This window comes from Lytechinus variegatus, chromosome 8 (genome assembly GCF_018143015.1).
Source record: "Lytechinus variegatus isolate NC3 chromosome 8, Lvar_3.0, whole genome shotgun sequence".
NCBI classification, from domain to species: Eukaryota; Metazoa; Echinodermata; class Echinoidea; order Temnopleuroida; family Toxopneustidae; genus Lytechinus; species Lytechinus variegatus.
The window spans coordinates 12264096-12289223 of record NC_054747.1 but is presented as its reverse complement, the minus strand read 5'-3'; the positions used below and the strand labels follow the sequence as shown (position 1 = coordinate 12289223).

The window sequence follows — 25128 nt, the reverse complement described above, 5'->3', positions numbered from 1 at the left end:
CATGTATTTGGTTCTCAGTGGATTAAGGGATAGTTTGTTAGCTCTTATCCACTGAGTTACCTTTTCGAGCTCAGAATTTACTATATTTAGTAGTGTGTTTGGATTTTTATGAGAATAAAAAAAAGATTAGAATCGTCGGCAAAAAATATGAACGAAAGAATATCGGATGATTACAAAAATCATTAATGTAAAGTATAAATAATAAAGCACCTAACAGACTACCATGTGGGACTCCGCAATTTATATTTCGCATATTGGATGTATAGTCGTTTACTGTTACGTACTGACGTCTATATTGGATAAGTAGCTCCTGAACCACTTCAAGGCCTTCCCACGCACCACATAGTGAGCGAGTTTATGTAATAATATATTGTGATTGATTGTGTCGAAGGCCTTGGAGAAGTCCAGGAAGATACCAACCATGCGTGAAGAGTTGTCGAGAGCATGTGCCACTTTGTCAATGAAATTTAATAAGGCATGTTCAGTATTATGTTTTTTTCTAAAGCCAAACTGGTAATCGGAGAAAATATTGTGTGCTTTCAAAAAGTTAATAGTTCTACTGTAAACAACCTTTTCTAAAAGTTTTGATATGGAGGACAACAAGGAAAAAGGTCTGTAATTATTGAGATTAAGCTTATCACCTTTTTTGAAAAAGAGGTATTACTTTACCAATTTTCATATTGTCGGGGACTTGACCATTTTGTAATGAAAGGTTTAAAATATACACCAAAGGATTTACAATAGAGGAAATTACACCCTTCAAAATAAAACTGTTGATATCATCATAGCCAGGACTTTTTTGTTGTTCAAACTAGACACAACAAAATATATACAATGTAGAAAAGATGTAGGCCTATACTGCCTATCTATTTTGTAGTATCTGCCCAACCAGCCAAACGTGTCACCCTCATCTTTCTTGTGCCCTTAATTTTTTCTCCTATTCTTCCATCTCTCTCTTCCCATTCCTCTTTCTGTTTCCTGTTTAAAATATATCAGAACCCCCCCCCAAAAGAGAGAGAGAGAGAAAGTGTGTTTGTGTGTATGCTTGTGTGTGGCTTCGCGGGTGAGTGCATGTGTGTATTTTCCCCCATCATTATTTCCTTCATTTTTATAAATATTTTTGTATATTCTTGTTGATATAAAATGAAAATTTGTACATTTTGTTGCATAATGTTGTATTTGATTGAAATCCTCAAACAGAAACAGGTAAAAAAAATGTACGTGAAAAGTAGGCCGCTTGTTTATTAAACATATTAAAGGGGGAATTCCCCTAAACAGTACCATTACACATTCTGTGCCTCTCAAAAAAAAGTTGGTTACTGCTGCTAGCAGCTAACAAAGGGATGTATCACAAATACAAGGTCAAAATCACGAACGATGTGCGATGTTGTTTATGTGCATGGTTGAATAACAATATGGGAGGGTCTTTGCGTAGTTTTATACTGTGTATGCTGAGAATGCACCATCCAGTTCAGATTAATTTGGACGGGAATTACCAGTGGCCGTGGTAGACATATGGTTTTGGCGCCAAATATTTTTGTAGTGCATGGATATTAATTTTGAAAAAAACCTCTCATCTAAATTTGTAATGATTTTCTCCCATTCCTTCTCTCTCATCCCATACCTCACATGCACCCCCCCCCTCTGTCATTCATTAATCTTCAACCTTCGCTTCATGACCATGATGACCCTTCACGTGATGTCTTTTCAATCATTATTCACCTTGTGTCAATAATATCATTCTCTTCTTCAGATTATTAGGTATCATATTTGTCTTTTTTTGCGAACCCAGCAAACTTTACAACCTACAAGAAAGATGAGAAAACGCATTCATTCTATGTTGATTTGATATTCGCTGATATAAGAAAGAATAATAGCAACGCAGTAAGAACACGCACTCCACTTCTGTCAAGGGGGAAAATGCCCTACACGATATCATATTAATCATGGCATGAAGTCACCATAGGCAGATAGGCGATATAAATTTGAATACATTTATCCACATTTCTGCTTCTTCTGAAAACATACTTTTACTGACGAATTAAGTGTTTCAGCTTAACACCGGCAAGTTATAACGCAAAGTTTTTGTTTGCGAGAACAAATAACTTTATGTCGATCTTGTGTTATATTTAAAGCCTATTATAATTGCAAATTAGTCATTATGTTACATGACAACACCCCAGCCATCGTTTTTTGTACGTTGGCATGCTATCAGTCATTGCAACATTGAACCGTGGAAATCCCCGTCATACGACGCTATTGTATATAGTTTTTGGCGCCATTTTGGGCTCTGGTAGCAAGGCGCAGTCTGCAGCTGGCGTATTGTCGTATATATGAATAGGAGTAAAAAAAGCCTTTATTGTCAATAGCTGGTTTTCCCCATATAGCATGAACATTATTATTAGTTTACATTGTGACAAATAACTTAATAATCGGGAAAATTCTGGGAAAACAGAATATTGGCCAGTTCAATCGAAAAAAAAGTTGCAAGGCATATATTATACTATATGCATGTTTTCCATTAATCGCATTACCCCAATACAACTACACGTCCAAGCCTACTACTACTACTTCTACTATTACTACTACTACTATTACTACTACTACTACTACTACTACTATTACTACTACTACTAGTCTACTACTACTACTACTACTTATACTATTATTACTATTACTACTACTACTATTACTACTACTACTACTACTACTACTACTACTACTACTTCTACTATATTACTACTACTACTACTATTTCTACTACTTCTACTACTACTACTACTATTTCTACTACTACTGTGTCAATGTCATAACATTCACATATTTCATTTTAATGTTCATTTCTCCAATTGTAAAGAGTGTCAGGGTCAAAGCTGGGTTTTCGTTTACCTAAAGATTTGGTCACCAATCACCCACAAATCACATAAACAACGTAACATACCCCAATCATCCTTTTCTGAGTGAAAACAGCTATGATGTAGTCAAAGTACACGTAAGTAATTTCACTGCACAAGAATCCTTCTGGTTTAAAGTTGTTTATTACAACTATCCCATTTCGCTTCCAAATACGATCTCAAATGAAATTTTAACAATCAATGTAACATGACTTTAGATATAAATGTTATTTACTTTCAAAAGATTCAAACGAAAATTAAGTTTGATTTTATCGATTAAGAATTTCAACAAAAAAAATGGCTGTTCATGGGTAAAATAGTTCCTTGACCAAGAGATCCTTGAAAGCTGAATAAAATCCTAATTTTTAACATTTCATTGATTAATTTTATGAACAATTTGATCAATACTTGTCTTTCTTATGATCTAATAAGCATCAACAGAATATCAAGGTAGTATTAATTCATCAGCATGAATGCATCGATCCTAACAAAATTTGCATAAATTCACTCCTAAAAAATTCTGAAATACAACAATTCCATCACTGCAATATAATTGTGATAATTATTTAAAACCAAAAATTGTTAAAAACTCACAACGTAATATTATGTCTTTAAAGTTATGGAGAACACGCCTCTGATATATATAGAATAAACAAAATCTAGATCAAAATTTCAGACCAAAACAGCCTTTTTCATTGAAGAATCCGACATACTGATAAAATATCAAATAGACTTACAACTAATTTGGGTAGGAAATTCCTCCAAAACTAATATAATCTTGGGGTAATTTCTTCCTTACTCTTAAAAAAAATCAACCTCTCTTAAAGAGTAACACAATGAAAGTGATACTACCTACTCTGTGCATGTGCGCAGTAATTATGTGCAATGTACAATCACTAGACCTCGGGCGGTCGTGGAATTGTAAATGTTTCTTCCACCTGCTACTAGAACCTAGATCCTTCTACAAAAAGGACATGCAAGAGCCGAACACATTATTGCCCTTCCTATTTCAAGTAACTAAATACATAGGTGTTCATTTTACAACTCAATCAGTAAACTGCCGTCACAAGGCCAAAATGAGAAATTTATCATTACCTTGAAAATGTGGAATTTCTTCTCTATTTAAACACATCCTTAAGGATAATACCATTAAACAGTTTTTCATGTTAACATTTTCCCGTGTAAAATAATCAGTTTTCTAGAATTTGGCTTATAAAGTATTGTATTAAAAACGAATTGCTTGTGACAAACCCCTTAATTTTTCTAAGTATTAAGCTTAAGTAAGGTATGTAAGTAGGGTATGTCAAAACTCACACGAAACGAAATGCTGAAAACAAAGGAACACAAAAGTGAAAAGGAAGTGTTTGGAATTTCATCGCCTTTTTTTGTTGTAGCCCTTTCGAATATTTTAATAAGCTATCTTTCACAATGTGTAAATTTCGATGAAGTTTCAAAAGTACTGCCGCAAAAAAGAAATACTAATTGCACCAAAAGTTGTTTTTCCACTCACTTACACAGGCAGGCCCACATATACTTTCATTTCAAAAGAAACATATTGATCATTTTACACTGAAGTCATCTTTAGGATTTCTTGTTGAATAATTTAGAATAACTTAAAAGATTACGTTGGGCATGTTGGGAGAACATCTCAGATAAGCTGGAAAATATCATCAAGGACAAAAATAAATAAGCGGTTGAATTAAAAAAAGGGATCATTTGAAAAAAGAATTTGAAGGTTCTGTGTTGTGGAAACCACCCTTTCTTGATAAAGCTTACGGAAAGAATTGTTTAAGAATGACTTAAGAGACTAAGTTGGGAGAACATTTCAGATACAGTGGATGCTATTATAATCAAAGACACAAAACATAAACTGGTTGAATACTTTAGAAAACTTTGTTAACATTTTTATATTTTGTAATAAGAAGTTGATTCTTCTTTTTCTTTTTTTTTTCATTTTTCGTTCCTGGTCGACTTCATGGAAAGAGTTCATCAGCTAAACGGATTTGACCTGATTTTTCAAGAGCAGTCTTTAAAGCTTCTCTTTCTGTACCAACTCTTTGACCTTTACACCAAGCCCGTAGCATCTGCAGAGTTCCATCCGACGTAATTTCTTGTGTTTTGTGATTGGTTGCTATGTATCCATGAACATCTTCAGGAGTAAATCCAAGCTTGGATCCCAGAGTGTCGATTTCTGAGTTTTTTCGGATTTTTTTTGCAACCGTGACCAGGATTCCATCAAAATCATTCGATCCGTCTGTGGTTTTAATACCTAATGAATGAAACATTAAAACCCAAACTTAAATTTCATTTCAAACCATGAGTCAAGTGTCATTCTTCTTGAAAAAAAACCCGTCATATGTAGATTGGGGTGACCTTTTCTTTTACCCGATTAATTAGAAATAATTAATGCTTTTCAGAAAGCAGACAGATGACCTAAACGAATGCTTACAACCCCTCCATATTTTCAAATGCACGTTTTGTGCATTTTTAAGGATCTGCTTTATATATTGCGACGTTAAATATATCTACAATGAAGAATACCTATTTTTGAATACCTATGGAGTACAAAACCTAAGCAACGAATGTAAGAAAGAAGTAAAAACTTTGAATTATGAATCATTGATCAAGAAAGGGCATTTTGACTAATGGATTAATATAACTATTAAAGCGTTTAACATGTTTAAAGGTGTTGGGTATTCTGACTATTAGATATATACCTTCGATAAACAAATCTATTAATAAATAACAGTTCAAGATTCTCTCGTGATTTGCCAAATCCCTTCAAATGTGGCTATTCCAAGTCATTAACCAATGATATGAATGTGTGTGCCCCAGCAAAGGGCGATGGTTTGGAGGATATAAAATAAAAACGTATTTTCAGGATTTTTTTGCGATTTACATGAAAATGTATTACAAAGGATGGACTGTGCTGAAAATTTCACGATATAATCTTTGTCTACAGCTTCGTACCATCCCATCCCTGAATTTTAATACAAATTCTCAAAGAGCATTATCTAAGAAGAAAAGAAAAGAAAAAACAAATGCCGACGGAGGGCACTAGATGTTTTATTTGAATTTTTTTCAAGGAGAATCGACGGTTAACATGGTTAAAGAAATATGCCACGACTACTACATGTTTTTTTTTCTTTTTTAGACTGTGATTGTAAATCGCATGCATTCGTAATTCCGAAGCTTCGTTATTCCGAAGGTTCGGAGATTCCTAAGGTTCGATATTCCGAAGGTTCGTATTTCCTACGGTTCGTAATTCCGAAGTTCGTTAATCCGAAAAAGAAATGAGGTTCGTAATTCCGAACGTTCGTTAGTCAGAAAACTAAATGATCAACGACCCTTATTTCGTATTCGGACTAACGAACCTTCGGAACAACGAACCTTATTTCGTTTTCGGATTAACGAACCTTCGGAACATCGAACCTTATTTCGTTTTCGGAATATCGAACCTTCGGAGTAACAAACATTCGGAATAACGCCACAAATGTTCAGATTAACGAACCCTTTTACGTTTTCGGATTAACGAACATCGATATATAGGCAATTTACGTGTTTCGGAATTACGAGCCTTCGGAATAAAGAACCTTCGGAATTACGAAGTGTAACCATTGTAAATGATACTAGAGTATAATTTGAAACATTTACCAGTATACCAAAGCTAAATATAGGCTTTTAAAGCTGACAAAACACAGTGCACTTTACCTGCCATAAGTGTTTATGGTCTCTTATGCTCTCTTGAGTCGAAATTTACAAAGATTGTTGATTGCTCCTCTCCTCCAAATCCTATCAACATAAAAACGAGATCACCATTAACGAAAATCTGCATTCCAAAATACAGACTATTTTTTTGAAATAATATCCTGTAACATTTTATAAAGAAATTGCAACGAAAACTGGAAAAATCCAAAGGATTTAATGAAAAGAGACGCATCGATTGTAACCGCTTATGTTGTGTCAAAGGATCACTGATGTTAAAGGTGTTTACAAATCTATGATGGATATTAACGGTACTTCATCGCATAGTATATAAATCAACGGTACTTCATCGTATAGCATACATGTAAAACGTTATATACAAAGCATTAGAGATCGTAACAGTGAATCTAGTAAAATCCAGAAAAGCAGGGCATATTGTAAAGAAACCATTAGATTTGGAAATAAAAAAAATCCATAATTCATGGAAAGTTTCTTACAAATTTATGGCACAAATATTACACGAAAACTACTGAAAATAAATACCATACTCACCGTGAAGTGGTTTTTGATCCCCTGAACGTTTAAGAAAGACCTACATGTATCAATTACTCCGATACTACACACCACCCCCTTGAGAGAGACTGCGGCGGCTGGGTTGGTAGTTTCAATGAGCTATGATTTCTGTGAGCTTTCGAACTACATGTATTGAGCTAACAAAGTCCATGTAAATACATACACTATTTTTGTCATGATCTTTAAAGGTCAAGTCCACCACATGATAATGTTGATTTGAATCAATTTGAATCAAAGGTGAAAAATCCAACAAACATAACGCCGAAAAATTCATCCAAATCGGATGTAAAATAAGAAAGTTATGGCATTTTAACGTTTCGCTTAATATATTTCACAAAATAGTCATACGCACCACCCAACATGCCCAGTGACATAAAAATGAAATAGTTGATGGGTTACACTTCGTAATTCCGAAGGTTCTTTATTTCGAAGGTTCGTAATTTCGAAACACGTAAATTGCCTATACCTCGATGTTCGTTAATCGGAAACGAAAAAGTGTTCGTTAATCCAAAGATTTGTGGCGTAATTCCGAAGGTTCGTTAGTCTGAAAACGAAATGAGGTTCCTAATTCCGAAGGTTCGTTAGTCCGAAAACGAAATGAGCAACAAACGCCATTTCGTTTTCGGATAAACGAACCTTCGGAATAACGAAGCTTCGGAATTACGAATGTATACGAGTTGATGACGTCCCTCACTCCCACTGTCCCATGACAAAAGGACGCAAGTCACACAAATTGATACATTTGTGTGTGTGTTATGTTTAGGGCATTTTCTGTATGGTGATAACATTTTGAAGGTGTGGGACTCACGCAAACCTCTGTTTCGAAAATATTCTAGTATTATGTTGTTACAGATACAAAAAAATATTCTAATACCCATCTTACTGTTTGTTGGATTTTCCTCAAACCTTTAATAATACATGTTTATTCTTCTTTAACAACATTTTTTTTTCGTCAGGGTGAAATTCCCTTTTAAAACAGGTTGATAGAATGATACCCATTAAAATAAACAGCCATAAATCTCATTTTCTTGTCGAAGTAGTATGTCACCTTTACCTTTAATGTTTTTACCACTGCTTTTATTACCTCTGCCATTTTTACCGCTGCCATTATTACTTCTGTAATATTTATCGGGCCGCTATTAGTCAGATGATTTCGAAAACATTTCGAAAGAAGCTTATTGATTAAAGGGGGAAATTCCCGTAAACAGCGCCATTAATACATTTGGTGCCTCTCATAAAAGTCGGTACTACTCCTATCAGCTTACAAAGGAATGTATCGCCAATACAAGGTCAAAATCACAAAAGATTTGTGACGCTGCTTGAGCACACTAAATACTTGAGTAACAATCGGGGAGGGTCTTTTTGTATGTTTTGGTTTATCTAGGTCATATCATGATTTCATAATAGCGCTTTAGGGCGGGAATTCCCATTGATTTCGGTCGACAGATGATTTTGGCGCCAAGCATTTTGTAGTACACTGATATTTTATTGTTTAAAGGAGAATGAAACCATTGGAACAAGATAGCTTGTGTGAAAACAGAAAAATCAAAGAAACAGATCAACAAAAGATTGAGAAAAATCGGACAAATAATGAGAAAGTTATGAGCATTTGAATATTGCGATCACTAATGCTATGGAGATCCCCAAATTGGCAATTAGACAAAGATGTGTGATGTCATTGATGAACAACCCTCCCCATTACTGTAGTACATATTTCACTTAAATTGCCTCTTTTATCACATCTATCAGTAGATCATGTGTTCTTTCTATAGGAGGGTATGTAATACAGATTTTTAAACAATACATCATGGATAAAGAGTTTGTATCACCACAAGATAAAGCAGAAAGAGACATTTTGAGGGTATTTTATAGTCCATCAAAGGGAAAGTTGTTCATCAGTGACATCACACATCCTTGTCGTGTTGCCAATGGGAGGATCTCCATAGCATAAGTGATTGCAATATTCAAATGCTCATAACTTTCTTGTTATTTGTCCGATTTTTCTCAAACTTTCTTTGTTCTAGTTCTTTGATTTTTCTGTTTCGACACAAGCCTACGTATTCCAAAGATTTCATTCCCCTTTAACTCTTATCTTACATTGATTTTTTTTTTCATTCTCCCTCTCTTTCTCTCATCCCGTCTCCCCCCTTCATCTTTGGGTCCCACCATCTCTCTCCCTGTTTCATCCGGGGCGGGGGGAGGGACTTCCATTGACAAGTGGATACCACACTCTAAAGAATATTGAGTAAAACTTCTCCATGAAGGTAATTATATGTGTCCAACCCACATTTTGCATTTCTTTTGGACACTTTTATTTATCCCGTGGGATCAAATTTTTGCCCATTCTAAAGTAATTTTTTTCTTACATTACTGGACAATATGCTTCCCGCATTGGGTAAAATACTGACCTAATTTGGTTGGACACATAATTACCCTCGTGCTGGTTAAAATTACAACCAATATTTTTTACAGTGCATGCACGACCATGGGGTCTCGAAAAACACCATAAGCAATTGTTTTCCATATTCTGAAAATGCCCCCCCCCCCCGAATATATAACCCTACTCTTAACACGTATTGGAAACAAAACGATACTCTTGGCAAATATTCCCTGAATTGAACCCCTAAACAAGTGCAGCAATATTTTACTTGTCATATGTGACGGACGTCGGTTTTACCTTTACCTACATAATTGGGTTTAGAGTACGGCCCACCCCGCCCCCTCCCACACCTGGCACAATTTGGACACTAAACACTTTTGGGACAAAATGTACATCCTTTTAAACCATTTTTAGTCTTTTTATACCCTCGTAAATTGACCCTAAACACATAGCTTTCCTAGCAAAATAATCCCCTCAAAAAAAGTTATACAGCTCAAGTTTGAGTGCTAATAAATTTATTAGTGAGCCATCATCATATGTAAAAGTGGTATCATTGAAAAGTATGATTATTCATCTTTGCAATCATGTGTCATTTGTAATGCTAGTGTTATCATGAAATACACAGACATGATAAATATGCAGCAATGTAAAAAAATGAAATGTTGCAAAATTCGTTGCCAAGTCATTTTTGAGTTCTGCAACTTAAACTGCAAATTTGAGTGAAAATAAATTTCTTAATGTGCCATCATCATGTGTAAAAGTGATATCTTTAGAAAGCATGATTATCATTCTTTACAATCATGCGTCATTTGTAATGCTAGTGTTATCATGAAATACACAGACATGATAATACGCAGCAATATTAGAAATGAAATGTTGCAAAATGCGTCGTTTCCAATAGCGAATTTCCAATTGTTTCGAGGATGGACTGAGTGCATTGAAATTGGTTGAAATTCTACATTTCACTTCTGGCTTTTCTCAATGTTCAGGGTGATTGTATATATATTCCATGATTACATAATCACAGCAAATGGCATGTTATTGTAAAGAGGAATAATTCAGCTATCCAATGATACCAGTTTCATCTTTTATACTTCATTGATCAAAAAGATATCATCCCCAAAACTGAGTTGCAAAACTTATTTTGAGGGGTTTAGATACCTTTTTTAATTATTATTTGTGGGTTTTGATACCCTTATTACGTTACGTACGTAACGTGCCCTATCTTGAAAAAGACATCGTTTTTAGTCTTGGGTCGGGTCTATCCACTCGTTAATGTAGATCTTCTATCTTCTTACCCCTTTTATCATGTTTACAGGTTGTTTTTGTTATCGGTATTCAGCTTGTGTACAAATATTAACATTTTCATTTTCAGATTATGTCGTATAACATTTTAATTTCGAATCGAGCAAACTTTACTACTTACAAAAAATGAACAAATGAAAAAAATCATTTTTTATGTCCCTTCATTATTCATATTTATTCCAAGAAAAAAAAATGATATTAACTTAGTAGAATACACACTGCCAGGAATGAACTTACACAATGCATGTATAACATCATATTGATCGACGCGTAACCACCAGTTAATAGGTGATATAAATTTGAATACATTTATCCACGTTTCTCCTTCTCCTGTAAACATACTGCTGATATTATGTGTTTCACAGCTTTACAGCTGTGGGTTTATAACTTAAAGGTTAAGTCCAACTCAGGAAATTGTTGATTTGAATCAACAGAGAAAATCAGACAAGCACAATGCTGAAAATTTCATAAAAATCGGATGTAAAATAAGAAAGTTATGACATTACAAAGTTTCACTTATGAACGAGGAATGAAACTTCATTTCACATGACAATGACAAAAAATAAAAATATTTCATATAATAGAATACAAAAGAACGAGTGAGTGATGTCATCAGTTCCTCATTTGCATACCGACCAAGATGTGCATATAACTGTTTTGTGAAATGAAGCGAAATTTTAGAATGCCATAGCTTTCGTATTTGACATCCGATTTTGATGAAATTTCAGCGTTATGCTTGTTGAATTTTTCTCTTTTTATTTAAATCAAGCTTTTCTTTGGGTGGACTTGTCCTTTAAGGTTTAACAAGATAAATGACTTTCGGTAGTCCAACTTTTGCCTTTTTTACGACTATTATAATTGTAAAATAAGATATCAGGTTACGCCTTTGTTGGCATGCTGCCAGTTATTGCGACAGATGACTGTTAAAAAACACGATTTACGGTGCGATTGGATTTTAGTATTTAGGGGCTTCTGTAGACTTGCGCAGTCTATCCACGGGTACTACTCAGACCTTCCCTCCGAATGGGCTTCCTCCGATCATTCCTCCGACTAAAACATCCCACGTCTGGTCGTCGTAATATTAATATATTTTGAATTGTAATCAATGCAGAATTATATTACTACGATCCCAGGCCCCCCTTCTTACATGGAGTTTGGATTGATCCGATCAATCGCAACTATGGACGGCCAGTAACGTCAAAATATAATATGCATGTTTGTTCAAACACATTTCTAAATATGAATGTGTATATTCATAAATTCATTGACCTTTTGACAATTTGGTGTGTTCTCTTTTGTGTACAAAGGACACTTTACAAATTTCCTGAAGAAGAAATTATGACATTGATGGACTTCCATAGAGTTACGACTGATTTGATCAATCGTAACTCTTTGTAAGACAGAGTCTAGATCTTAACGGGGATTTCTGTTTGATCCCGATGATGAATGCAGTACGACAAAATGTTGTTTGTGCTCAAACAAAGGGTGAGTTGATTTACTCTAAAAAGGAAAGGGGAAAATCCCGGCTCAAAAAAGGAAAAGAAATGCCAACATCGAAATACTGTGCAACCACCCCCCCCCCCTCCGCCAGGTGAATATACACTTACAATACCAGTAGTCAATGTCTGTTGGTTTTTTTTTTCCGTGAGACACAGCGGACGATCCAAACATAACAGGACATAGACATATTTGTGTGCTACATTTTTTTACACAAGCAATATACTATAGGCATCGTATGATTACCTAGCTTCGGTATGGGATCATTACGTCAGACAATTGATGAAAGCGCGAAGCGCGAGCAGAAAATTTTGTGATTTCCCAAACTTAAATGTGCTGGGTTTCACCCCCCAAATGGTATTTCGTTTTGCAAAAAGGGCACTTTCCATTAAAAAGAGGAGGCATTTTGTCCTACACTGTTAGAACATTTATCCCTAAAATAAAAGAAGTTCCTGCAGCAGAGTTTTGAGAACACCTGCAATCTTACCAGATTGCGTAATCTTACAGGAAATTGGTATTTGGTGTATGGAACCTTACAAATTTCTTTTAATAAAACACTCTTTTCCCTTTTTTAAACAGACCTGTTCTTTTAAATTGCAGAAAAATTCCTGTTTTATGAATTTTCAGAATGATTCTGTTACTGCTTTTTGCAAAATCTTCTTTCATTTTTCTGTAAAATCAGGGTTTTTTTAACAGTGTATGCGGAAGGGGGAGGGAGTGGGAGTGTCCCCTGCACTCCCCATTCCGCCGACCATCATTCCATATATATTATTATTGTGATAAAGGGAAAAGATGGAAATATACTTTTTGTTGATATTGGTATAGGGTCTAAAGGTAAAGTGTGCATAAATAATTATAATAAACTTTATGACTAATAGGTATGTTTTGCGATAACATCTGAAGATAATATCGGCAGCCGATTAAGATAGACTTACATTATACTGTAATATTTCTACAGTATCAATTACCCACGAAATAAAATGGAATGTAAACTTTTCATAAAACGAGGCTAGATCACTTCAATAATGAAAACAGGTTTATAGCGTTTGTGTTTTTACTGTTTCTTTGAATCAAATATTTAATTGTATGTGATTCAAATATGTTTAGACAAGCACTAGTTTTCTGAAGCAGACTCGCAGTAAAAACTAAACCTTATATCTTCATATTGCACATGGAATACAAATGCATATTTTATGGACTTGTTCCAAGGTCCAAAGATAAAAGGCCTATTAGATGAAACCAGTTGAATTAGTATAACTCTTCTAAAAAACAACAATACACAGACACACATCAAACTTTGTACATTCAATATACAAACAGCTGAAGTGTACAAGAAAAAATAAATCAAGTACATAAGCATAGCTTAAATAAATGGGAAATGGAACACCAATATAAAAGTAAAAATAATATTTATATCAATCGAGAATGAAATATTTATGCTACAAAACATGAAAAAAATATGAGTTCCATATTTTCAATACTATATATCACAAACAATGCAATACAAAAGAAATATTCAATTTGTTATGTAAACCCTTCCCTTTTAGCATAATAGACTTGGGTCAAAATGAGCATCCGATATTGACAACATGCTATATGGTAATGCTTACTTGATTTATCATGCTTTATTCATATTTCTTTGGGTAGAAATGACCTAATTAAGTATGGACTGGATATAACCTTTTTAAGAAAAAAATAAGCCAAATTAACAAGGTTAGTGATATTTCTTGGAACAATTTATATTGCGTTATGTTATCTATTCCTTTGCTCATAATAAGTGAATGATTTTAATGTAGGCAAGCCCCCATAATTATAGTTGGACCTCAAACCATTGTTTCGACACAACCATGACAACAGGTACGCCAAACAAATGCTCGAATCTTTCCTCCAATCGAACGTTATATTAAAGTTTTATCACATTCATAATCCATTAGTAGATAGACCAAGAATTTAGATGATATGTGTTTCATTTCATTATATGTAAATCGTCTTCTGTTTATCGGTCTACAGTACATGTACATCAGTTATATCATGTATATATATATGCACATTATCAACGCGATAAAAACATATATGAGCAAGTTCAGTATAGATTACAGCTTTAGAAGAATGATAATCATTATGACAATTAACATGATTAAAAGATCACGTACCAATTGAAAATGATTTCGATGAACGGAATATATTCTAAAGATTGATTGCATTTTTTTAATTGGCTGCCCTTACTTGAAGCATGCTGAAAAATATCAAATTGACCAAAATCCAATGTGACGAAGAGTACTTCGGTCTAAAGAATAATGTTTGTGCCACATTTCATGAAAATTGGTTAAAAACTGAGAGATTAGTTGGAACTGCAAGATTTTAAAAAAAGTTTTTTTCCATGGCAACACAATTTCCGACACATACAAAAATGTGTCTTGCACACCTTTACCTCAAAACCAATGTGTGAGCCAACTTTCTTGAAAATTGGTAGAAATTGATAGATTGTATGGTATTGTATACCAAGTTATTTGAAAAGTAGGTATGAAAAGAAAATGGTGTAAGGGAGGGGGGGGGGGGTGTCATCAGCGTGTTGAATACCATGCAACATACTAGTAAAAACATGATAAAGGTTAATGAAATCAAATTCTACCAGACATAAGCTAAGGAGTCGTATGTTTTGTTTTTGCTAAATATAAAGCAAATGGAATATACGGTTTAGCATACTGTTAGCAAATGTGACACTACCGATTTGATTTTTCACCTACTATTATAATATATAAGGTTCTAGAACTACACACATCATCCACAATCACAATCCTAACCGTCTGTTTAATATACAAGTACTCGCAGAGGCAGGGGTATTCAGGTTTTGGTAGGTATCATCATGTTCTTCCATATAAGCATCCTCTTTAAGGGAAATGAAACCCTTTAGCAAGTTAGCTTGTACGAAAACAGAAAATAATCGACAATTAAAAAATAAATAAATAAAAAATTTACAAATAATGAGAAAGTTATATTACGATCACTAGTGCTATGGAGATCCTCCTATTGGCAATGCAACAAAGATGCGTGATGTCACACGTTAACAACTTTCCCTTCGATGGACTAAACAATGCCCCTAGCATCTCTCTTCTTGCTCTTTCTCATGTTGATACAAACTCTTTTTCCATAATGTATTCTTTGAAAATGTGCATATGCCTTCCTGTTTAGAAAGAATACATGATCTGCTGATAGATGTGATAGGCATTTTAAGTTAAATAAATAGAAAAGAAATGGGAAAGTTATTCACATGTGACATCACGCATAATTGTCGCATTGCCAGTTTGGATGATCTATATTACAATAATGGTCTTAAATTTAAATGCTCTTAACTTTCTTTTATTTATTATTTTTGTCTCAAACTTTCGTCAAATTTTCGTTGATCTGTTTCTCTGGTTTTCTGTTTTCGCACAAGCTATCTTTTCTGAATGTTTCATTTTCCTTTTAGTTCCCCAAAACGAACAAACGCATCATGTAGTCGTGGATCTAGTTCTTGTATTGGTCTATGAGGGCGAAACATTCTACATCCAGCAGAGCTTTATCAAGATCCCTTCTTAGTCCACCTGTCTTTAAACTCCATGCATTCAGTATCTCCTCGTACGCAGCACGAACATTCAATTGATGTCTGGTTAAGGTGTTTTTAGCGTCAGTAAGGCTGAATCCCAAAGCAACACAAAAATTGTTGAAGTAATCACAGGGCATGAGTTTCGACAACTTTATGATGTCATTATCCGTAACCTTCATTCCAACAGAGCTGGAAGTGGAAAAGAACATTATGAACTCTGTTTAAAATATCAAATGTCGCCAACTAATGGGTTTTCAATATATTGGAAGACGGCATGAATGTGTTCATTCATAAACACATGAACGTGTTCATTCATCTGAATATCCTTTTTAAGTCACAGCTGGGGTCCGTCTTACAAAGAGTTACCATTGATCCAATCCATCACAACTATAGAAAGTCAGCAAGGTCAACATATCTTGAACATGTCTGTTAAAGAAATGTTCTAAGTAAGACTGTATATGTATATCCATAAATTCATTGATTTCTTGACAATTTGGTGTGTTCTCCTTTCCTGTTTCCTGTTAAAAAATTATGACACTGACGGAATTCAACAGAGTTACGATTGATCCGATAAATGGTAACTCTTTGTAAGATGGGGTCCAGGAACACGAGAAACCGAAACGTAGACATACATTGAATGTAGGCTCATAGGGGGTAATGACGTGATATACGTTTAAGGCTATTGAACAATCTTTACATTTTGCGAAGAATATTCTATAACGATTAAAACATACAAAAAAAACTATGCAAGCAACGCACCACCTTGTCAAGAAATAATGGATCCTTTTCTCTTTCGAACATATATATCTCAATATTACTCAGAGATATCATAGACACATTAAGGGTGTTGCAGGAAAAATCTGCGATCAATCCCAAATATTCTGTTAAAGTTTTAGAACTGATAGATCAACGTTAGCTGTAGCAAATCCGATTAAACTTCTTGTTTCAAGGAGCAAATTAGCAATCTGTCACTAATTTGAAATTAACTGCGAGAAATATGATTGATTTAGGGACCCAAAATGGACTTGCAATCGATCGCAAATTTCTTGCAATACCACAGAAAAGGATTAAAAGATGGGAGTATTTGCTATGTTTTTTGCGTTCAATGATTTAAGGGATAGGGCAACGTTTATCTGGCGCTGCTCACTGGCTCTCAGAAATAGGATCAATAGGAGAAAAAATAATTGTCCGGAGAAGTTTTACTGATTTTTATTTCGAAGAACGAACAATGGACTGTTGTTATTACCATTATTGTAACTATTATTACAATTCCCTTTTTTGTTATCATAATCATTTTTATCATCATCATGGTCATCATCATTATTTCATTCATATATCTTCTTATTAATAATATTACCCATTTTTTGATATTTATTATTACAGCATGACTGTCAGAATTCTAGATAAATGAAATATAATTGTCATATCCAGCATCATCCATTTTAATCCTAATCACTGATTCCCACTACTAATATTATCACCATTTTTATTGTTACAAACTATAACCTCTTATCATGCTTATTAAATTCACTTCAAAGAATCGTTGAAAACGGAAGAAAATGCTCATGAAATCACACGATTACACAGCATAAAGTACTCACTTCGTATTTATGCTTGTTGCACCCTGTGTTGGTGGTTGGATTGATGCCTGGGGGTTTGGCCCTGTGGAAAATTATCGAAATCAATTGATTTCATTGAAGTTACCATGCTACAACCCCTTTACACGGAACCAATCCTGCATCTTTTACGGTGATACAAAAGTATCAATTATGAAATAACTTCTTTGGACAGATTTACATTATAACCAAAAAAATCCCTTCTTGAATTTACAGCAATCGCATTATATCATTACCCAATAAGTAATATGTTTGAATATGTCCCAATGACCCCTTTTCATTTGTAAGAATCAATAGCCATTCATTTTTCAAAACCGCAGAATAAATGCTTGGTGAATCGGTATATGCATGGAGGAAGTACCTCCATGTACATGGATGTACCAAGACTAATCTACTACAGACTGTATTATACAGTGACTTAGGGCAAGGGACTTTAGAATTGATATTAAGAATGTCAATGACGATGATGAGGATCATGATAATTATAATAACAAACATTGATTATAATAGACACTACTTGTACGACTATTACGCTACTACTACTACTACTACTACTACTGCTGCTGCTGCTGCTGCTGCTGCTGCTACTACTACTACTACCACTACTACTACCTAATACTATTCATAGTACTACCATCAATATTATTATAGATATTAAGTTATGCAATCAATATCAATAACAATCATTTTAAAACACACAACCATACAAATAGGGGAAACAATGTATATGGAGGGTCGCAAGAAAAAACAACTTTGCAATCCATTGCAAGTGAATTTGGTCAAAACAATCAATTTTAATTTTAGGTTAACATTCAGTTGCTGGTCTTCTTCCTAAAACAAGAAGCTCAATGTTATTTGCTTTATTTACATTATAGTTTAATTTTAGAATTTCCAGAAAAAATGAAAATGTATGCCAAACATGAAGAGTTTGTTGCAATAGACGTTACATAGGTTCAGTTTGGACCATTTAGAGAAAAATCGTGGGTTTTTTTTTCTCACATATTCCAATATTCTTGTGAGAAAGTAAATTATCAGGATGTACTGCCCTATCAGGTGAACATGGGTTTAAAGGAAACATATACCTATCTTATTTTTTCTATATATCAAAAAAAATAAAATTAAATTATTATGGACCTAGCCGATTAGCAAACTGAAATGAATCCAATATCTTTTGATTAAAAACGCTATTTTCATTTTGGTATCACAAGAGCTACTAAAAAAATTGAGGTTTTGAGAAGAAAACATTAAAATTCATGAAAAATAAACCTAACCCCCTTTGGAAAATTACCTCTTCAGAAGAGTTTAGTTGCAAAGGGGGTAGGTCCACTCCAAGAAAATCATTTGTTTTTATTCTCCCATATTGCAATATTCTTATGCGAAATTAAATTTTCATGATACTCTACCTTGAGAACACAAAATTGGGTTTAATTTACCTATCTTCATATTTAAAAAAATCTCCCCTTTTTCATCTTGCAACCAACTGAAAATGGACCTAACCCCTTTTGAAAAAGTGATTTGTCTTTGCCACTTAAGATCACTTTTTAATGGAAATTTCAGCTTTTCTTTGGTATCATCTTATAGTGCTACAAAAAATGTATACATCGAGACCAAAACTTCAAATTTGATGAAAAATTGACCTACCCCCTTTTTGCAAGTGGGCTCTTCGTATATTCTTGCATCACTCCATAATCATTGGTATGCAAATCGATAGTAATAATGATACATGATGATAAAAATAGTAGCAACGTTCACGCTCACCATTTTCGGGTGTGCTTAGATAACTATCTGCCAGGGATGGTAAATTAGCTGCCAATAGTGCTGATCTCAGATTCCCTCTCTCCGTGGAAACCGTCTGCCTTTTTCGCCACGTCCTGAGCATGTCCAACGTCCCCATTGAGTTCCCGCCCTGCTTTTCATTCGCATCAGTATATCGACCAATATCTGCTGGAGTGAATCCCAAGGCTGATCCAAGATCATCGATCTCCTCCTTTTTGTATAAGGCCCTAGCAATTAGTTTTAAGGTTCCATCAAAATCCGGTTTGGTAGCCGAGTTCATTTTGCAATGGTAGCTTATATCCCTTTGAATTTATTTTTGTTCAAATAAAAAGAAAACAAAAAGGAAAACACATAAAAAAATGAACAAAAAACAAGTGCAAATTGTGCATTATTTAATGAATTAATGTATATTTATTTATTCATGACCAGACTCTGCCTTATTTATTTATTTATTTATATATTCATATTCCGCAATCATCAAAGTACATTTCGTAATCATGTTTACAATGAAAAAAAAGCATAACATATGCAGGATTGAAACGTAGCAATGAAATGAAAAAAAGTGGAGGGGCCTACTGAAAATCAGAGCTTGTAAAATGTAGACCCCTATCAAAAATTTATACAAGGGTAATATGACACAAATAGAGTAAAATAATTAGCAAAATTCTATAAAATTATATAGATATAAACACTGTAACACAAATGTATTTACACTATATACAAAATTAAATATTGACTTAAAAAAATAATCAATACTACCGTGGATAAGTATGAAGTTCACAAATATTAGATTGAATCAATAAGAATTCAGGTGAAATTTTTTGATGAGTAATTTAAATCGTAAAAGATTAGCTGCCTCTTTCATTTCTCTGTCCAGAGAATTCCAGAGTTTTGGTCCTGTGAAAAATACAGTTTTGCTAGAAAATACTGTTTTACTTTTAGGTAAGTGATAGTCATTTGATTGTCTCGTATTATATGAATGTAAAGTATTGTTTCTCATAAATTTCTTTTGTAGGACATTAGGTACACTATTTCTATCTAGCTGATACGTGAATTGGAATAGTTGCAAGCGGTACAGGTCATTGATTTTAAGGATACGTTTCTGACGAAACAATTCATCCGTATGAGCTCTAAAGGATATATTGCATATTATTCTCAGTACTTTTTTCTGAAGTAGCAAGACTTTATTTAGTCTCGTTTGAGAGGCATTACCCCATGCCAGAATTCCAATTAAGATATGGTAGAATTAATGCACAATACAACATGGATAGCGCCTGTGCTGGTAGAACGTATTTAAGCTTATTGATGACTCCAATATTTCTTGACACAGTTTTGCAAGTATTGTTGATATGGGCATCCCACGTAAGCTTGTTATCAATAGTAAGACCTAAAAATTTTGTTGTTTGCACTTCTTTGATTTCAGTATTATCTGAAAGTATTTGATGCGGTAGGTGTTTCAATGAATTACTAAAAAGCATATAATTAGTTTTTTGCAGATTCAGTGACAATTTGTTGGCTTTAATCCAGTTTGTTACTTTTTTAAATTCTGTATTCATAGTGCTCACAAGTACATGTGGATCATGGTGTGTATAGAAAATATTGGAATCATCAGCAAAGAGAATAAATGAGAGAACATGAGATGAATTTTTCATATCATTAACATAAAGTATAAATAACAAGGGGCCAAGAATACTACCTTGTGGAATTCCACAGGAAACTGGCCTTGTTGGAGATTCTGATTCATTTACTGTAACAAACTGAATTCTATCAGTAAGATAACTCCTAAACCATTGTAAAGCTGTCCCTCTGATACCGTAATTTGATAGCTTACATAACAGTATTTCATGATCTATTGTGTCAAACGCTTTTGAGAAGTCAAGGAATAATCCTACAGTATGATCAGAATTATCCAAAGAAGTAGATATTTTATTTATTAATGTCAATATAGCATGAGTTTTATTATGTTTTTCTCTAAAACCAAATTGATTATCACATATAATACTATATTTCTTAAGGAAAGCAACTGTCCTTTTATAAATGATCCTTTCAAGAATTTTTGAGAACGAAGTTAACAAAGATATTGGGCGATAATTACTAGTAATTAATTGGTCCCCCTTGTTGAAAATGGGTATAACTTTAGCTATTTTCATCTTCTTTGGGACCTGGCCAAGCTGCAATGATAAATTAAATATATGAAGCAGGGGATCAGCAAGAGAATGTATAAGGTTTTTCAATACTTTATTTGTAATGCCATCATATCCGGGTATCTTTCCTGCTTTGAAATTAAATACAATCTCAAGTAATTCTTCTCTATGAACTGGAGTAAGAAATATTGAATTATCATTTTGTTTGTCCAAAAAGTCCTTAAACGAATTTTCTACAGGGATAATATTTCCAGCTAATTTTGGTCCAATTTGAGAGAAATATGAATTAAATTAATTTGCTATAGAATGAGTATCTTCAACCATATTTCCATCTACACATAATTTATTAACAGCACTAGATTTGTTAATTTTGTTTTAGAGCCCCATTTATTGTTTTCCATGTATTTTTAAGGTCGTTTTTATATGATTGTAATTTTTCTGAATAAAACCTCTTTTTTTGCTATTCGGAGAGTAGTTGTTAAGGTACTTTTATAAGACGTGTATCTATTCCGTGAAAAATCATTTGGATTTGATATATAAGAAACATACAGATTATTTTTCCGATTGATAGACCAAAATATCATTTTTGAAACCCATGGTAGCTTTGGAACACGTTTATAGTCGTAATTCCGATATTTCTTTAAAGGAACAAAAGAATCTAAGCAATAATTGAAATATTTCAAAAATATGTCAAATGAGGCATCGACATTCTCTTTCGAGTTATAAACGTCAGACCAATCAACAGAGCTTAAATCTTCTTGGAGGCGTTCAATATTTTTGTCACTAAAGTTGCGACAGATCCTATATTTCTTTTCCATTTTTGCTAGTGATTGCATTGTTTGGATATGGGTAAAAATAAGAAAATGATCGGATATGTCTGTCGTTACAATACCAGCTTTCCGAAGAGGGTGAGAGTTACAGAGAGTTATATATCTGCAACGTCAGTATATCGACCGATATATGATGGAGTGAATCCCAAGGCTTTTCCAAAATCATCGATCTCGGATATTTTATGCCTTAGCGATTTGTTTTAAAATACCGTCAAAGTCCAGATTGTTCTTAGAGCTCATTTTAGCTATGTACATGAAACAAAACATAAAATGGCAGATAATAAATGTCATGAAATTTGATGGTTGTACAATATGGAAGAGCACATAAATTGCGACATGATATTTTGAGGGGGAGGGGACTTTAAGATGACGTCATATATTAATAATTTATTAATACATTATTGAGCTTCTAGTCCTCTATTATCTATGCTCTAGCTTCCTTTAGTCTTTCTTCCACTCTGTTCTGTTTCTCCACGCCTTATTTGTTTGTATTACATCGAAATGATATATGGATTTTTATTCCAAATAGAGATAAATCCATAATGAGTGTTTTCAGTGAATGTAGTATTTTTAATTCGCCACTATCTCTTTCCATTTTTAGCGAATATACATATGACAAAAATGTATTCATTTATTTTATGGATGTAGTCTCTTATTACTCCATATAGCTCTTGTGGAATGAAAACTGAGCAGAAATCACATATGATGTCATTACAGTACGTAACTTGTTATTTATTTGTATTTGGCGACCCCCAACTCAAGCTCTGCTTTTCGGGTTTTCGCCTCCTTCAAATTTGTGTCGAAATATATACTGTATGCGTACTATGTCAAATATTATTTTGTATCTGTTTGAAGGAAATAAATGTGATTTTCAATCAATCAATCGACTTTAGCACATCAAATTTAGTTTAGTTCAAGTCGAGTTTAGCACATCAAATCAATTTTGACATTTTGAAATTTTACGTGAACGAGAGTATATTTTATATATTTTATGATGTTTACCCACTGAAAATTTTAAAAGTACACAATGAGGCAACAGTCACGAAAACAAAAGTTACATTAAGATCCTACACTCATAGCCAAGACACTTAAAATTTAAATATTATGAACGTAGTGGATTAGCTCATTTAGAATTGAAAATAATATGTTTCGAATCTAGCCTCTTGGGAATAATTTGGTGACTAAATCTTTCAAGAGAGAAAGCAAATCAAGAAAAAAAATATATATATCGATGAGTATTAACTGATACAAAAAATATTGGAAAATTAAAATATCTAGATCTATTATGGATGAACGAATTCACCAACGTCTTATTAAGGAGAGAGAGAGAGAGAGAGAGAAAAAAAAAATAGTTTTCACCTGTGTAAATGTATCAAGCACACGATAGTGGAATCAAACAATCAAACAACAGTTGATCTGTTTGAGTGCCTGCCGGTGCAGTCAGGTAAAATGTTCGTCAGTGCACGGTAATATCGGGCTGTCGGACCTATGGCGATCGGCGAATCATTATCCCACCATTATATCTAAGTTTCTCGGTGTTTCTAAGTTTCACCTGACAGTAAACTTAGCAATTCAGAAATCACGTACTTACCTTATTATTCTTTTCCTTTTGACCAGGTTTTTTGACGACAGACTATCGTAATATAGGTGAAGGCAAACACCACAGACTCGGCGGTTAATTGCTTTGTAACCTCCAATAGTTATTGCGTGTGATATAATCGCACATGGCCGCGAATGACAAACATTTATCCCATGTTAGGGGACAACGAATGCGTGCTTTTTTGCAGGAGTTTCTGCATTTATTGTAAAGTCAAAATAAATTTTACAATACATAAAACATAATCGTTATATGACATGAAATAACAATGTAATGTGACAGATTTATAGTAGTATCATAACAAAATTTAGACATGAATACAATAAGGATAAGACAAAGTAATGAAAAAAATGCAGTGGCACACTATATAAGCAAAATAATGCTTGAGCAATAGCAGCCAAAGGGGGACGAGCGCTTCATGGAAACCTAATATTTTATAGGTCCGGGTCGGGAAGAAAATGTTACGTCACAAATCATTAGAAAAGGAGAAAGAAGAAAAAAGAAGAAATGAAGAGTGCGTGTGTGTGCAAGTGGGTGAACGTGCAGGTGTGATACTAAGAATACTTCGATAAAATATATTTTTTCAATGAAGCTTTAAAAGAAAAGATAGATTCAAGATTCAAGATTCAAGATTCAAGAAATTTATTTCATTTCCAAAACAAATATAAATCGAATGCAAATACAAATCAAAGTACGAATACAAAATAATTTTTAACTTAGCATAATTATATAACAAACGCTTGTATGAGCGTATATGGAAATGAGGGGATCCACTAAAAAAGCATTGCTTGTAGAGCGTGGATCCCCTATAGCTAGTTGAATAAATAATTCATATAAAGCAATTAAGACAAGACAAAGCAATAAAAATTAAGTAAATATGGAAATTCATTCGGCTGAACGAATATACAATATCATAAAAATGGGAAAGTAAAATGTGATAAATATAATAGGAAAAACTATTTTAGAGTAAGAAAGGAAATGATAGCAAAAATGGAAATCAGGTGACAAAAATATGGGACATGTATTATCAAAGACATACACACATACAGACACGCGAACAAAGAAAACAATATAGTGACATATTAGAGGATGGAGGAGAGAGAGAGAAAAAAGAATTAGGCTGACCGATAGAGGGAGAGGGAGAGAGAGAGGGGGGGGGGGAGAACAAAATTTGAACATGGATCAACGAGAGCGCTAGCATGAAAACACAGATTTGGGATTGATA

General features: G+C 33.7%; 1 protein-coding gene and 1 long non-coding RNA gene across 3 annotated transcripts; both read right to left on the bottom strand.

The window, feature by feature from the left end:
* Window positions 1–4857: 4857 nt before the first annotated feature.
* LOC121420713 lies at window positions 4858–7422 on the bottom strand. The gene is made up of 3 exons (XR_005970805.1): window positions 7152–7422; window positions 6606–6686; window positions 4858–5163 (listed from the first exon to the last, which is right to left on the bottom strand). It is a non-coding gene; the product is annotated as an uncharacterized LOC121420713 (long non-coding RNA).
* A 7687-nt stretch (window positions 7423–15109) lies between these two features.
* On the bottom strand, window positions 15110–24218 carry LOC121419986. 2 transcript variants are annotated; one of them, XM_041614494.1, is made up of 4 exons: window positions 23898–24218; window positions 19315–19634; window positions 17542–17602; window positions 15110–16129 (listed from the first exon to the last, which is right to left on the bottom strand). In XM_041614494.1, exons 2-4 carry the CDS (start codon window positions 19610–19612, stop codon window positions 15862–15864), a joined length of 627 nt encoding a protein of 208 aa, XP_041470428.1. In that variant the 5' UTR covers window positions 19613–19634; window positions 23898–24218; the 3' UTR covers window positions 15110–15861. The 2 variants fall into 2 exon arrangements, with proteins under 2 accessions (XP_041470428.1, XP_041470429.1); XM_041614495.1 differs by lacking the exon at window positions 23898–24218 and adding an exon at window positions 23666–23736.
* Between the last annotated feature and the right edge of the window lie 910 nt (window positions 24219–25128).

Bases quoted from the DNA above. Each gene is read 5' to 3' on its own strand.
- LOC121419986 (XM_041614494.1), bottom strand. From the start codon at position 19,612: ATGAACTCGGCTACCAAACCGGATTTTGATGGAACCTTAAAACTAATT. The intron at 17,603-19,314 runs GTGAGCGTGAAC...AATTTTCCACAG, and splicing joins TCTAAGCACACCCGAAAATG to GGCCAAACCCCCAGGCATCA. The intron at 16,130-17,541 runs GTGAGTACTTTA...TTCCACTTCCAG, and splicing joins GCAACAAGCATAAATACGAA to CTCTGTTGGAATGAAGGTTA.